Genomic DNA, 16,873 nt, shown 5'->3' with positions numbered 1-16,873 from the left:
TAAAACCAGATGAGCTGTATAGGGAAACTGAAGTAATAGATGGTATTAGTGATCATGAAGCTGTTTTTGTGGTAGTTAAAAATAAATGTGATAGAAAGGAAGGTCTTAAAAGTAGGACTGTTAGGCAGTACCATATGGCTGATAAAGCAGGCATGAGGCAGTTTCTAAAAAGTAACTATGATCGGTGGAAAACGGTAAATAAAAATGTAAACAGACTCTGGGATGGTTTCAAAGAAATTGTTGAGAAATGCGAAAACAGGTTTGTACCATTAAAGGTGGTAAGGAATGGTAAAGGCCCACCTTATTATAATAGAGAAATAAAGAGACTAAGAAGGAGGTACAGACTGGAAAGAAATAGAGTTAGAAATGGCTGTGGATGTAAGGAGAAATTGAAGGAACTTACTAGAAAATTGAATCTAGCAAAGAAGGCAGCTAAGGATAACATAATGGCAAGCATAATTGGCAGTTTTACGAATTTTAGTGAAAAATGGAAGGGTATGTATAGGTATTTTAAGACAGAAACAGGTTCCAAGAAGGACATCCCAGGAATAATTAATGAACAAGGGGAGTGTGTATGTGAGGATCTTCAAAAGGCAGAAGTATTCAGTCAGCAGTATGTAAAGATTGTTGGTTACAAGGATAATGTCCAGATAGAGGAGGGGACTAAGGCCAAAGAAGTAATAAAATTTACATATGATAACAATGACATTTACTATAAGATACAAAAGTTGAAAACTAGAAAAGCGGCTGGAATTGATCAGATTTCTGGGGATATACTAAAGACAATGGGTTCGGATATAGTACCATATCTGAAGTACTTATTTGATTATTGTTTGGTCGGAGGAGCTATACCAGATGAATGGAGAGTTGCTATTGTAGCCCCTGTGTATAAAGGAAAGGGTGATAGACATAAAGCTGAAAATTACAGGCCAGTAAGTTTGACATTCATTGTATGTAAGCTTTGGGAAGGCATTCTTTCTGATTATATTGGACATGTTTGTGAAATTAATAACTGGTTCGATAGAAGACAATTCGGTTTTAGGAAAGGTTATTCCACTGAAGCTCAACTTGTAGGATTCCAGCAAGATATAGCAGATATCTTGGATTCTGGAGTTCAAATGGTCTGTATCGCGATTGACCTGTCTAAAGCATTTGATAGGGTGGATCATGGGAGACTACTGGCAAAAATGAGTGCAATTGGACTAGACAAAAGAGTGACTGAATGGGTTGCTATATTTCTAGAAAATAGATCTCAGAGAATTAGAGTAGGTGAAGCTTTATCTGACCCTGTAATAATTAAGAGGGGAATTCCTCAAGGCAGTATTATTGGACCTTTATGTTTTCTTATATGTATAAATGATGTGAGTAAAGGAGTGGAATCGAAGGTCAGGCTTTTTGCGGATGATGTTATTCTCTATAGAGTGATAAATAAGTTAATCGTCGCCGTAAGACCTATCTGTGTCGGTGCGACGTAAAACAACTAGCAAAAAAAAAAAAAAAAAAAGTTAAATAAGTTACAAGATTGTGAGCAACTGCAACATGACCTCGAAAATGTTGTGAGATGGACAGCAGGCAATGGTATGTTGATAAACGGGATTAAAAGTCAGGTTGTGAGTTTCACAAACAGGAAAAGTCCTCTCAGTTTTAATTACTGCGTTGATGGGGTGAAAGTTCCTTTTGGGGATCATTGTAAGTATCTAGGTGTTAATATAAGGAAAGATCTTCATTGGGGTAATCACATAAATGGGATCGTAAATAAAGGGTACAGACCTCTGCACATGGTTATGAGGGTGTTTAGGGGTTGTACTAAGGATGTAAAGGAGAGGGCATATACGTCTCTGGTAAGACCCCAACTAGAGTACGGTTCCAGTGTATGGGACCCTCATCAGGATTACCTGATTCAAGAACTGGAAAAAATCCAAAGAAAAGCAGCTCGATTTGTTCTGGGTGATTTCCGACAAAAGAGTAGCGTTACAAAAATGTTGCAATGTTTGGGTTGGGAAGAATTGAGAGAAAGAAGAAGAGCTGCTCGACTCAGAGGTATGTTCCGAGCTGTCAGCGGAAAGATGGCGTGGAATGACATTAGTAGACGAATAAGGTTGAATGGCGTTTATAAAAGTAGGAAAGATCACAATATGAAGATAAAGTTGGAATTCAAGAGGACAAACTGGGGCAAATATTCATTTATAGGAAGGGCAGTTAGGGACTGGAATAACTTACCAGGGGAGATGTTCAATAAATATTCAATTTCTTTGAAATCATTTAGGAAAAGACTAGGAAAGCAACAGATAGGGAATCTGCCACCTGGGCGACTGCCCTAAATGCAGATCAGTATTGATTGTATTGTATTGTAATATCACCTAGCCAACGTGCAGGCAGTAATGTAAGGTATGGATGGATGGTGCCACAATATTACCTAACAACCGTGCAGGTTGTGATGTAAGGTATGGATGGATGGTCACACAATATTACCTAACAACCGTGCAGTTAGTGATGTAAGGTATGGATGGATGGTCACACAATATTACCTAACAACCGTGCAGGTTGTGATGTAAGGCATGGATGGATGGTCACGAAATATTACCTAGCAACCGTGCAGGCAGTAATGTAAGGTATGGATGGATGGTGCCACAATATTACCTAACAACCGTGCAGGTTGTGATGTAAGGTATGGATGGATGGTGCCACAATACTACCTAACAACCGTGCAGGTTGTGATGTAAGGTATGGATGGATGGTCACACAATAATACCTAACAACCGTGCAGGTTGTGATGTAAGGTATGGATGGATTGTGACACAATATTACCTAACAACCGTGCAGGTTGTGATGTAAGGTATGGACGGATGGTCACACAATATTACCTAACAACCGTGCAGGCAGTAATGTAAGGTATGGACGGATGGTCACACAATATTACCTAACAACCGTGCAGGCAGTAATGTAAGGTACGGACGGATGGTCACACAATATTACGTAACAACCGTGCAGGCAGTAATGTAAGGTATGGGCGGATGGTGCCACAATATTACCTAACAACCGTGCAGGTTGTGATGTAAGGTATGGACGGATGGTCACATAATATTACCTAACAACCGTGCAGGTTGTGATGTAAGGTATGGACGGATGGTGCCACAATATTACCTAACATCCGTGCAGGTTGTGATGTAAGGTATGGATGGATGGTCACACAATATTACCTAACAACCGTGCAGGTTGTGATGTAAGGTATGGACGGATGGTGCCACATTATTACCTAACAACCGTGCAGGCAGTAATGTAAGGTATGGACGGATGGTCACACAATATTACCTAACAACCGTGTAGGTTGTGATGTAAAGTATGGATGGATGGTCACACAATATTACCTAACAACCGTGCAGGTTGTGATGTAAGGTATGGATGGATGGTGACACAATATTACCCAACAACCGTGCAGGTTTTGATGTAAGGTATGGACGGATGGTGTCACAATATTACCTAAGAACCGTGCAGGTTGTAATGTAAGGTATGGATGGATGGTCACACAATATTACCTAAGAACCGTGCAGGTTGTAATGTAAGGTATGGACGGATGGTCACACAATATTACCTAAGAACCGTGCAGGCAGTAATGTAAGGTATGGATGGATGGTGCCACATTATTACCTAACAACCATGCAGGTTGTGATGTAAGGTATGGACGGATGGTGCCACAATATTACCTAACAACCGTGCAGGCTGTAGTGTAAGGTATGGACGGATGGTCACACAATATGACCTAACAACCGTGCAAGTTGGGATGTAAGGTATGGATGGATGGTCACACAATATTACCTAACAACCGTGCAGGTTGTGATGTAAGGTATGGATGGATGGTCACACAATATTACCTAACAACCGTGCAGGTTGTGATGTAAGGTATGGACGGATGGTGACACAATATTACCTAACAACCGTGCAGGCAGTAATGTAAGGTATGGATGGATGGTCACAAAATATTACCTAACAACCGTGCAGACAGTAACGTAAGGTATGGACGGATGGTCAGACAATATTACCTAACAACCGTGCAGGCAGTAATGTAAGGTATGGATGGATGGTCACACAATATTACCTAACAACCGTGCAGGCAGTAATGTAAGGTATGGACGGGTGGTGCCACAATATTACCTAACAACCGTGCAGGTTGTGATGTAAGGTATGGATGGATGGTCACAAAATATTACCTAACAACCGTGCAGGTTGTGATGTAAGGTATAGATGGATGGTCACACAATATTACCTAACAACCGTGCAGGCTGTGATGTAAGGTATGGACGGATGGTGCCACAATATTACCTAACAACCGTGCAGGCTGTAGTGTAAGGTATGGATGGATGGTCACACAATATTACCTAAGAACCGTGCAGGTTGTAATGTAAGGTATGGATGGATGGTCACACAATATTACCTATGAACCGTGCAGGTTGTAATGTAAGGTATGGATGGATGGTCACACAATATTACCTAACAACCGTGCAGGTTGTAATGTAAGGTATGGATGGATGGTCACACAATATTACCTAACAACCGTGCAGGCAGTAATGTAAGGTATGGATGGATGGATGGTCACACAACATTACCTAAGAACCGTGCAGGTTGTAATCATCATCATTATTCCGTGTCCGGTCAGCATTTCCAAAATGTAGCAACTCCGATGGCCTTGTTGTTCGCCTCGATTAGGTCCTGTGTAGTGCAGGGATGTTCTAGTAGGGGACAAATGAGCGGGTGGTTCGGATCTTGTGTTACACCACACTCGCAGGATGCGTCTCCATCAGCTGGAAGTATGGCCCATTTTTGCATGTTGGTCTTGCAAAGAGGTACGCCCACCCTAAGACGATTAAGTGATCTCCAAATAGGGTAGGGCAGGTCATTTCCTGGAGCTAGCTCTTCCTTTGTAGGAGTATCAGACGGCAGCATGCTCTTCCACCTGGTGATGCGGTTATACTCAGGTTTTACCAGTGGTTGAGTCCTGGTGATGAAGCTCTTTCTCGACTTCAGTCGACAGACTACAGCCTGGTGATCATGTAGTGGGTGGCGAGAATCATTAGTCTGCTTTGTCCTCTCTGCATCAGCAGCAACAGCCCTTCTGATAGCGGGGGGAGCTATTCCAACAGTCGGGTAGAGTTTGTCAACTGGGGTTGGCTTCAGACATCCCGACAAGATACGTACGGTCTCGTTGATTGCAATGTCAACCTCCTTGGTGTGAGTGGATGCACTCCACACAGGTGAAGCGTACTCTGCAGCGGACACACACAAAGCAAGAGCAGAGGTTCTCAGGACGCGAGGGCTTGCTCCCCAGGTGGTGGCTGTGAGCTTTCTCAAAATACTGTTCCGTGAACTAACTTTCAGCCTGGTGTTGTGGCAATGTTTCTTGAAGGACAGTGTTCGGTCAAGAGTAACACCTAGATACACAGGTGTTGGACAATGTTCTAGTCGTTTGCCTTGCCATATAATGTCCAGTTCCCGCCGAGCTTCTCTATTCCTTAAGTGAAATGCGCACACCTGAGTCTTGTTGGGATTTGGCTTTAGATGATTGCCTTCATAGTAAGAGCCAAGAGTATCTAGTGCAGAAGTCAACTTTTCCTCCACCTCTTCAAATGTCTTTCCTTGGGCAGCCACTGCAGTATCGTCGGCATAGATGAAAAGCCTGGTATGTTCCATTATGGGTTGATCATTAGTATAAATGTTAAAGAGCACAGGGGCTAGCACACTGCCTTGAGGTAAACCGTTCTTTTGTACGCGCCATCTGCTCTTCTTACCATGGAGAGAGACTTGGAATCTTCTATTCTGCAGGAGAATGCCAATAAGAGATGTTAGTTGATAATCATTAGTGAGCTGGTAAATTTTCCTCAGTAACTTCCTGTGGTTGATGGTGTCATAGGCAGCTGTTAAGTCAACAAAGGCAACTCCAGTTACCTTACGCTGTTCAAAACCATCCTCGATGTGTTGAGTAAGGTTCAGGATTTGACTGCAGCATGACTTTCCAGGTCGAAAACCAGCTTGTTGAGGAATGAACTTTCCTTCGAGGATGCCACTAATTCGGTTAAGGATAAGGCGCTCGAAGATCTTGAAACAATGGCATAACAATGATACTGGGCGAAAGTTTTTAGGATCGTTTGGCTCCTTACCAGGCTTAAGTAGTGCAACCACTCGAGCTTTCCTCCAGAGCTTGGGAATATAAAGCTTAGATACACACTCATTAATCATTGTAAGCAGCCATTGCAGAGTAGTCCTGCCGAATTTCTTGATCTGTTCTACTCTGATATCATCGATGCCAGCAGCCTTATTTAATTTCAAGGTGGAGATGACAGACTCTAGTTCATTCAAGGTGAAGGGTTCTTGGAGATTTTGGTTCTCATTTCCTGGGGTTCGTTCCAGTTGCTCCCGTGTACTCCGACCTTTAATCTTCCCGTTCATGAGTAATTGGGTTGCAATCTGGTCAGCTGTAATTGTGGTGAAGTTTCTAGGTTTTGTTGGGTCACCGCTGAGGTTTTTCAGGAGATTCCAGGCTCGCCTACTGTTCAACTTCATGTCCAGATTCTCTACCAGTGAGGTCCACTTAACTTTGCGATTTGCTGAGATAGTTTGCATCAATTCCTCACCAACCTGGATAGTTTCATCAGCAAATGGGTCAGCCTCAAAAAGATCTTTGTAATAGTTCATCAGCTGTTTGCTGTCATCAGTCATTCCTGGTATGTAATTTGTCCTACAACCTCTTGGAATGGTCCTTCTAGAGGCTGTCTGGACGCATTTGACAAATGCCTCGTACATCTCAGGTTTCGGTGGGATCTTGGCAACTTCTATATCAAGCTCGTTGGTGAATCTTTCCCAATTGGCCTTCTGAAAATTAAACCTTCGCCTGAAAGGTACCTCCTCTGGCACTACCATGGCATTCACTTTGCAGATTACAGGTCTATGTTGGGTAGATGGGATAGGCTTACCCATCATCTTCACACAACTCCCAGCAACTTTTGATGACACGAAAATATTGTCAGGGTTGTAGCCTCTCTTCCACCGACCGCTATTGAAGGATGCTGGTAGTTTTGGATCATGAATTAGATGAAGATCATGATTCTCTGCCCAGGTTTCCAGTTTATCTCCATTGGTATCTGAATCTGGGTATCCCCAAGATGTGCTTCGGCAGTTGTAATCGCCAAGGATGAAATGTTGTAATGTATGGTATGGACGGGTGGTCACAGAATATTACCTAAGAACCGTGCAGGTTGTAATGTAAGGTACGGATGGATGGTCACACAATATTACCTAACAACCGTGCAGGTTGTCATGTAAGGTATGGATGGATGGTCACACAATATTACCTAAGAACCGTGCAGGTTGTCATGTAAGGTATGGACGGATAGTCACACAATATTACCTAAGAACCGTGCAGGTTGTAATGTAAGGTATGGATGGATGGTCACACAATATTACCTAACAACCGTGCAGGTTGTAATGTAAGGTATGGATGGATGATCACACAATATTACCTAAGAACCGTGCAGGTTGTCATGTAAGGTATGGACGGATGGTCACACAATATTACCTAAGAACCGTGCAGGTTGTAATGTAAGGTATGGACGGATGGTCACACAATATTACCTGCAGGTTAAGTCTTATTCCTAGTTTACTGGTTGCCAGTTGATGAGACAATTGTCAGAAGACGGTTATTATTGGCTACGTGTGAACGTGTGTCAACCGAGAGCTGTAGCCGTCTACTTTAATGTTTAAGTTATTTGTAAGCTGTTCGCGTAATTATGGCTCCAAAGCAGGGTGATGATGATGTTTGTGGGACCAACACGAAGACAATAACGCTCGTCATGTGGCAGATTCCCTTTCTCTTGGTTTCCTAGCCGTTCTTTAATTGATCCCAAATAATTCGGAAATTTATTGAACGTATCCCTTGGTAAGTTATTCCAATCACTAACTCCTCTTCCTATAAACGAATATTTGCCCCAGTTTGTTCTCTTGTATTCCAAATGTATCTTCATATTGTGATCTTTCCTACTTTTAGAGACACCACGCAAACTTATTTGCCTACGCCATCTCTCCACTGACAGCTCGGAACATACCACTTAGTCGAGCAGCTCGTCTTTTTTCTCCCAAGTCTTCCTAGTCCAAACTTAGCAAATTTTTGTAACGCTACTCTTTTGTCCGTAATCACCCAAACAAATCGAATTGCTTTTCTTAGCTGTCAATCTCACAACATTATGGAGTTCGTTTTGCAGTTGCTCACAATCTTGCAATTTATTTACTTCCCTGTACTGAATAACATCATCCGCAAAAACCTTACCTCTGATTCCACTTCTTTACGCATGTCATTTATATATAAGAAAACATAAAGGTTCAATAATACGGTCTTAAGGAATTCCTCTTTTAATAATTACAAAGTTAGGTAAAGCTTCGCCCACTCTAATTATCTGTGTTCTGTTTTCTAGAAATACAGCGACCCCTTCAGTCACTTTATGTCTACACCAATAGCCCTCATTTCGAGATTGCCGATACAATTATTTGGTGTGATTGAGGTAAAAACTTTGCATGACTCAACAAAGAATCCCGGGCAAGTATAATTAAAGAATAAATTTAATTCCTCACGGGACACTGCAGACGCTGCGCACTAAGCCATAGCTTGCATGTGTGAACTGGACTGGCCAGCGATTGTGTCATCAACCTACCTGCATCGTGTAAACTAGGCATTAAGGCTGGGTGCCACCTGAAATTAGCAGTCGCTGGTGCGTGACCATGACCGAGAGACATGTTTATGACCATTTGATCTTCCCAAGGGAGAAAGTGATTCCTTTTCTTACAGAAGTATGTTAATTGATAAACCAATGTATCTGAAAGATTTGCGACAAGAATTAGACGTGCGTGTTGCACAAAACACGTCAGAAACCTTGAAAGCAAGTTCAGGTCTTTTGAATCATCATGGTGGACATGTGGAGGACTCACAGAGAAAGCTAAGATAAACTACGGCAGGCAGCCGTTTAAAGATGGCGGCTTAATTGAAGAGCAGGCGCTGTCGTGGAAGACGAATGCAAATGATGAAGAATAAAAAAGGAATATTTTCGTCTAAATCAGGAACAGTTTTATGAAGTTCTCAGCACTAATGGGGATGATATTAAGAAAAAAGAATATGAAGTAACCAAATTATAGAACGTACGGTAAAAAATTATGTGAAAGCAATAAATGACAGGTAGAATCAATTTCCAGTCTCATTTATTTCTTGCCAACAGTTGTCTTGCATGGTTATGTATTTTTAATAATTTGACAGAAAACTATCTTTTGGATCTCTTCAATCAGTCTTTCTTGCTTTCGTCTGCCTTCTATGATAATTAAGAAACGCAGAAACAATTAAGCAATATGGTGTAATGGTAATTCACGAAAGCCACGGAGATTAAACGACTGTTCGGTAGAAGCCAGGCAAAGAAGTGACTGTGTGAACGCGCGAAGCCAGCTACAGGTATGAAAATCACCTCGTTGGCGATCTTAAATTGTAGCTTGGTAATGCTTGGCGTTGCATTCATAGCAGTCTGTGTATGCCTTTCACTGGAGCGATTGTTTTCGTTGGGCTGCGTAGCACAGCTTTCTGTGCGTGGTGGCGTTAAGATTCTACGAGGTCTTCATGTTATTCACATATTTAATTTGGTGGCGTACCAAACGTATATTTGAAAAAGAAAATGCTTCGGATAAATGGATGGACTTACCTTTGTCGTCCTGGCACACCTTGGTGGTGTTGATTGTGTCGCTGGTGATCATGCACATGACGATGTTGCCGGCGTTGAATAAGAAATAACCGGCGCCCTTATACACCTCCGCGATCATCCTCTCCTTGACAGTGGAACCTGAACAACATTGCAAAAGACAAGTTGCTAAATAAATGTAAAACCTATGCTAGTATTGCATCACTTCCGAAAATAATCCCCGCTTTTATTTTGCACAGATTTTTCCTCTGTCACATGACTGTTCTCATCTACTTTGTGCAGGAAAATTCAATTTTTGTTCCATTTCAGCCTAAAACTGGGAATTATTAATAAAACCTGTTGTCATTTCAGCTTATTCTTTCTGTTAATTTATTTAATCATTAAGAAAAATACTTAGCGGAAATACGCACAGAATATCGTTCGTCGTGGCTAACCGAATTGTAGAGCGCCACGGTGTGCGGGTAAGGTTGATTATTATTATTATTGTTATTATTATTATTATTATTATTATTATTATTATTATTATTATTATTATTATTATTATTTGCGGGAGAGGAAGTTGAATGAAAACCCGTGTGGTTTCATACCACAGGGGGGCTGTCAGGATCAGATTTTCATTATGTGCCAGGTAATCGAAGAATGCTACGAGAGGAATAGGCAGTTGTGTTTATGTTTCGTAGATCTAGAGAAAGCATATGACAGGGTACCGAGGGAAAAGATGTTCGCTATACGGGGGGACTGTGGAATTAAGGATAGATTATTAAAACCAATCAAAGGCATTTATGTTGACAATTGAATGGATAAAAACCATAACGGTACTCCGGGAGGATGTATCCTTTCACCAGCAAAGGGATACAAGTGATAGCGGTAATATTCTGCGCTCTGGTGATGGGTGGTCTAACTACAAATAGCATGCTTTATATGAGTGGTGAGATGTTTAAATGCCTTTTTCTTTGAATGACCAAAATGCTACTTATATCGTTACGGTTTTTATCCATTCAATTAGGCTTCAGTGAGAATTGATGGTAGAATGAGTTCTTGCTACTTGCAGGGGTTAGATAAGGCTGTAATCTTTCACCTTTGCTGTTCGCAGTTTACATGGATCATCTGCTGAAAGGTATAAAATGGCAGGGAGGGATTCAGTTAAGTGGGAATGTAGTAAGCAGTCTGGCCTATGGTAATAAGTGCAATGCGTAAAGTATGAAAATTAGCCTCTCGAAGACTAAATTGATGTCTGTAGGTAAGAAATTCAACAGAATTGAATGTCAGATTGGTGATACAAAGCTAGAACAGGTCGATTTTAAGTATTTAGGATGTGTGTTTTCCCAGGATGGTGAGATTGAATCAAGGTGTCGTAAAGCTAATGCAGTGAGCTCGCAGTTGCGATCAGCAGTATTCTGCAAGAAGGAAATCAGCTCCCAGACGAAACTATCTTTACATCAGTCTGTTTTCAGACCAACTTTGCTTTACGGGAGCGAAAACTGGGTGGACTAAGAATATCGTATTCATAAGTTAGAGGTGACAGACATGAAAGTAGCGAGAATGATTGCTGGTACAAACAGGTGGGAACAATGGCAGGAGGGTACTCGGAATGAGGAGATAAAGGAAAATTTAGGAATGAACTCGATGCATGAAGCTGTACGCATAAACCGGCTTGGGTGGTGGGGTCATGTGAGGCGAATGGAGGAGGATAGGTTACCTAGGACAATAATGGACTCTGTTATGTAGGGTAAGAGGAGTAGAGGGATACCAAGACGACGATGGTTAGACTCGGTTTCTAACGATTTAAGGATAAGAGGTATAGAACAAAATGAGACCACAGCACTATTTGCAAACATAGGATTGTGGCGACGTTTAGTTAATTCACAGAGGCTTGCAGACTGAACGCTGAAAGCATAACGGTCTATAATTATAATATATGAATGTATGTATGTATGTATGAATTAGGGACAGTGGAAGCAACACGTACACAATGTGAGGTGATAACCGTGGATGGTACAGGGGGAAGGGGGGTAAGATATAAAATAGCAGTAAGTACGAATACTTAGGCGAATAAAAGGGGACAAGATGATAAAGAAGAATTGCCAACTTCAGATGAACAAAACAGGTGTACTCAAACACAAGACACAAGTTACGAATTGCACAGAAAGAAAATATTGAAGATTGGAACACATTTCAGGTTATCAGTTACATAAATATGGCTTGGATTTTACCCGAATAGAATTAACAAACCACACAGATGTTTTCCAACGAACTGTACAAGGAGTAATAAGAAAAATTAGGGAAATAGGGAAACCAGTTGAATAGGAGGGCGAAACAATGAACAACATTTTAAAGGATCAAGTCCAGGCATAGCATAAACACTCGATACAACAGAGGTGCATTTAAGCCCCAGTCCAGAAGTTGAGTGTAAGAGATCTTCACAGTAGAAACATATTTAGACCACAGAAGTACGAAAGGTTTTCGAGCGTTCATCTTCACATAAATTCCAACAGCGTACAAGTTAAAAGAATTAGAGGTCCACATCTCTCTTATCGATAATGATCGAGTGCAACTACTCGAAAACATAGTCATGCGAAGTTTACAATAGCTCATGGTCGAATAGCAAAGTCCCATATTGAGGTGAAAATTGACACCACCATAGCAAAAAAACGTTCCCCTCTCTCCAACAGCCGAAGTAGCAGCAAAGAGTGCTGTTTATATAGGCCAGTCGGAGATGAGAGGTACAGGGGAAATCATGACACACGGTACTGGGACAGTGTTGCCAACTTAGCGAATTTTTCGCTAAATTTGGCGGAATTAGAAGACTGTCGGCGGAGAAATATACCATTTAGCGGACAGCGGATTTTTTGGCGGAATTCTAGATTTATTATAGCGGAATTTAGCGTTGTATTAATTTTACTTTAAAAAAAATTGTACTCCAGTCTGTCACCGAGCTATTCCGTATTTATTGTCAGGAGCTAGCAGTCACATGAGGAAAACATGTTATTTGGATTTGATGTTGTGAGATCATGGTATCATAAATTTGTAATGCATGGGGAAAGGGTACTTATCTCTTAGTTGACGAATGATGACAGATACTGAAGCTGTGAGAGAGTAGCATTTATATTTATGCTATGAAGGAAGACCGTTTAATGGATTGGCCTGTTCTGTGTGTGGCCCTTGAGATAGGGGATTCACCCAGTTTGCACACGGCAGTAAAACGCGTACAAGTTGCTCGCCGGCTCGCAGGCAATGAAACTCGCACATCAGGTGAGTGCAGACATTTATTATGATTGCTCGTTTTTATTGCTTATTATTTGAGATCGGATTTCTTGGCGGAATTTTAGCGGATAGTTAGTAGTATTTAGCGGATCTTGAAAATATAAGTTGGCAGTGACTGGGAACGCCGAGAAGAGGCGATGACATCATCCAGGTTTGACGCAGTAGCTGTGGCAGTGTGCGGACGAATGCGGCGGAGGTTACAACAGCAAGTCGAGCGATGTGTAGCAAGTAGCAGTGTGTAGTCAAACACTAAATTACTTTTGAATTGTACAATCAGACCAAACGTCCTTTTAATTGCAATACATGTGCAATTATTGTTGCTTTGTCGAAAGTTTGATTGCCAAGTTTATCAGGCTGTACGTTGGCCATATTTTCTATACGACCTGGAACCCACAAAAATATTACTTTTACATTACTCATTTCTAAATCGTAATTTATTTTTCCAATATTTGAATAATAGTACCATTCGTCTTCGTTTCAAAACTTTACATACAAGTTCACTGCCTTCTTGATTCACAACAACATTGCTGCTTGTCCAAATACAACAACTCTTACACAGCCGAAAGCAACGGAAAAATACAGTCATAGCTAACTCCCGAGGACATGTACATCTCTATGCATGAATGATGAAATGGTAACAGGGTAAAATATTCTGGAGTTAAACAGTGCCCCATTCGGATCCTCAGGTGGGGACTACTGACATTCTGCGAGTCGCAGCGTGGAATGTTAGAAGTACGAATCGTTGCGGTGAAAGCATCTGGAAAAGGAAATAGATAGATTGAAGTTAAATGTAGTTGGTATAAATGAAGTACGTTGGCCGGAAGAACAAGATTTTTAGTGAGGGGACTACAGAATTGTCAACACAAATTCAGGGGAAATGCACGAGTTGGTTTAATAATGAATAAGAAAATAGGGCAGCGGGTAAGCTACTATGACCAGCATAGTGAGAGGATTATTCTTGTCAAGATGGCCAATAGCCACTACAATAGTGCAGATCTGCGTGTCCATTAGTCCAGCGGGTGATGAAAATATCGAAAGAATATATGAAAGAATAAAACGTCTAATACATTATGTAAAAGGAATTGAGAATCCAATTGTGATGGGAGACTGGAAAGAAGTATTAGGCCAAGGAAGAGATGGTAATGAATTTCGACTGGGATAGAGGAATGAAAGAGAAAGTAACCTAGTGCATCGATCATAATTTAGAACTTTGTAATACTTGGTTCAAACACCACAAACGAAGACGTATAATTTATGAATAGACCATGGAAGGCATTAATTCAATTTCATTATGATTAAGGAGGTATTCAGAAAAAAGTAGTTCGATTGCGAGACCCTCCCAGGATCAGACGTGTACCGTACTCTAGCCATATCTTGGTGGTCAGTAAATGCCGTCTGAGGTTGAAGACATTGAAGAAAGGAAAGCCAAAAGGTAGGATCTAGACAAGTTGAAAGAAAAGGGTATGAAAGATTGTTTCAAGGAACATGTAACACAAGGACTGAATAACATACTGAAGGAAAATCGATAGAGGAAGAATGGACAGTCGTGAAAAATAAGATCAGTAGGGCTGCTGAATAAATCAATCAACCAATCACTATTGATCTGCATTTAGGGCAGTCGCCTAGGTGGCAGATTCCCTAACTGTTGCTTTCCTAGTCTTTTCTTAAATGTTTTCAAAGAAATTGGAAATTTATTGAACATCTCCCTTGGTAAATTATTCCAATCCCTAAACTCCCCTACCCACCAACGAACATTTGCGCCGATTTGTCCTCTTGAATTCCAACCTTATCTTCATATTGGGATCTTTCATACTTTTAAAAACAATACTCAAACGTATTCCACGCCATTTCTCCACTCGGAATATACCGCTTAGTCGAGTTGCTCGTCTCCTTTCTCCCAAGACTTCCCAGCCAAAACTTTGCAACATTTTTGTAAGGCTACTGTTTTGTTGGAAATCACCCAGAACAAATTCAGCTGATTTTTTAATTTTTCCAGTTTTTGAATCAAGAAATCCTGGTGAGGGTCCCATACACTGGAACCATATTCTAGTTGGGGTCTTATCAGAGACTTATATGTCCTCTCTTTTATATCCTTACTACAACCCCTAAATACTCTCATAACCATGTGCAGAGATCTGTACCTTTAATTACAATCATATTTATGTGATTACCACAATGAAGATCTTTCCTTATATTAACACCTAGGTACTTATAATGATCCGTTTAATGAACTTTCACCCCATGAACGGTAATTAAAACTGAGAAGACTTTTTTCTATTTGTGAAACTCACAATCTGATTTTTAAGCCCGTTTATCTCCATGACGTCCGAAACGGGGGAGGAGCTTACGGTCAGCTCTTTCCAATATGGCGGCGAGATAGTGACGGGAAATAAACACGACAGTTATCGGGTGTGGGTCTGTAGGATTTATTAAGTGTTCAAAATGTCTTTGGTGTCGTATGCACAACTGTTGAGAGTTGTCGGAGATTTCACGCGTCCATTAGTGGAAGGGAAAGAAATATTCAAGCGTAATTACTTGATATGTGTAAGTAAAAAGTTTGAAACAGAAGATGAAACTGGTGTTGTAGCGTTATGTTTACAATCATCCCAAATCGATTCAAAACCTCACAAAGTTAATGTTGTCTTGAACAAAGGGAGTGAAAATGTGAAGTGCAACTGTACATGTAAAGCGGGTTTGTCAGAGAAATGTTACCGTTGACACACTAATTCACCTTAACAGTTAAGCTACTGTAATTTTCCACTATTAGAGGTTATGGAGTAATTTCTTGTTGGTTTGGTCTATGCCAAAGACTTAGCCAGGTGACGGGGGAGTTACCTGTCTTGTAAACTGTAATCTTGAGGAAGAAATAAAATAATAATTCTACTAAGTAAATGTTGTAAAGCAAATAAATCCTAGGCTTTATACAGGCTTGTGTTGGCACAGCCCACATCCTAATCTTAATATTCTTCCATTTTTACCATCAGCACAAAAGTTAGAACTTAGAACCGACAATAATAAGTATAAAAATTATAACTACCTACAGAATATGCAGAGCAAAGTTTGAAAATTATAATTTAAGAGTACTATAACCTCTACAGTCACAGCTGTTTGGGGTTGAAGAATACTTGGTTTGTCCAATTCTACCAAATAATTAGGTTATGGCTTCTAATTTATGATGACCGGGCGAGTTGGCCGTGCGGTAGGAGCGTGCAGCTGTGAGCTCGCATCCGGGAGATAGTGGGTTCGAACCCCACTGTCGGCAGCCCTGAAGATGGTTTTCCGTGGTTTCCCAAATGCTGGGGCTGTACCTTAATTAAGGCCACGGCCGCTTCCTTCCCATTCCTAGACCTTTCCTGTCCCATGGTCGCCATAAGATCTGTGTCGGTGTGACGTAAAACAAATAGCAAAAAAGCTAATTTATGATGGCAAAATACTACATATTTTCTTTCATTGATAGAAGTATTTTATAGGCAATTTAAATGCAGTGCTTAATTACTACCAGTTAAAGATATTACACGTAGGTAGTTAATTTACTGTCTGCTGTTACACTTATGAAGAAGTTTGCAAAGAGCGGATTACATTCTACGTGCGCCACAGAAGTATTAGGCTACAAGTTTATCAGTATTTTTGATGTAGCTAAATCTTTGTGAATACAAATTAGAGACAATAATTATCAATGAGTACAATAAACAGTACCGGTACCTACACTGTGGAAAGAAGTCGTTTTCACGAGAATGCAGACTGCACATTGTCATGTATCGTGTAACGCGTTTTCCAATTGACAGCGCGGAAGCCCATCTTTCTCTCTGAACTTTTTGTACAGGAAAGTAGTGAAGAGATTTCGCATCCGTTTTATACGATTTTCAACCGTATACAGAGTAGTACCT

The 16,873-nt window shown here is 40.8% G+C and overlaps 1 protein-coding gene across 3 annotated transcripts in view; it reads right to left on the bottom strand.

The window, feature by feature from the left end:
- Positions 1-16,873, bottom strand: part of LOC136882337 (uncharacterized) — a 292,794-nt gene that overhangs the window by 186,191 nt on the left and 89,730 nt on the right. For all 3 annotated transcript variants that reach the window (XM_067154928.2, XM_067154930.2, XM_067154929.2), the window contains one exon: positions 9,726-9,863. In XM_067154928.2, the coding sequence (XP_067011029.2) occupies positions 9,726-9,863 (138 nt within the window). The remainder of the gene's footprint in view (positions 1-9,725; positions 9,864-16,873) is intronic.

This window comes from Anabrus simplex, chromosome 10, assembly GCF_040414725.1.
Source record: "Anabrus simplex isolate iqAnaSimp1 chromosome 10, ASM4041472v1, whole genome shotgun sequence".
In the NCBI taxonomy this organism is placed as follows: domain Eukaryota; kingdom Metazoa; phylum Arthropoda; class Insecta; order Orthoptera; family Tettigoniidae; genus Anabrus; species Anabrus simplex.
This window is presented reverse-complemented; position numbering and strand designations above follow the sequence as displayed.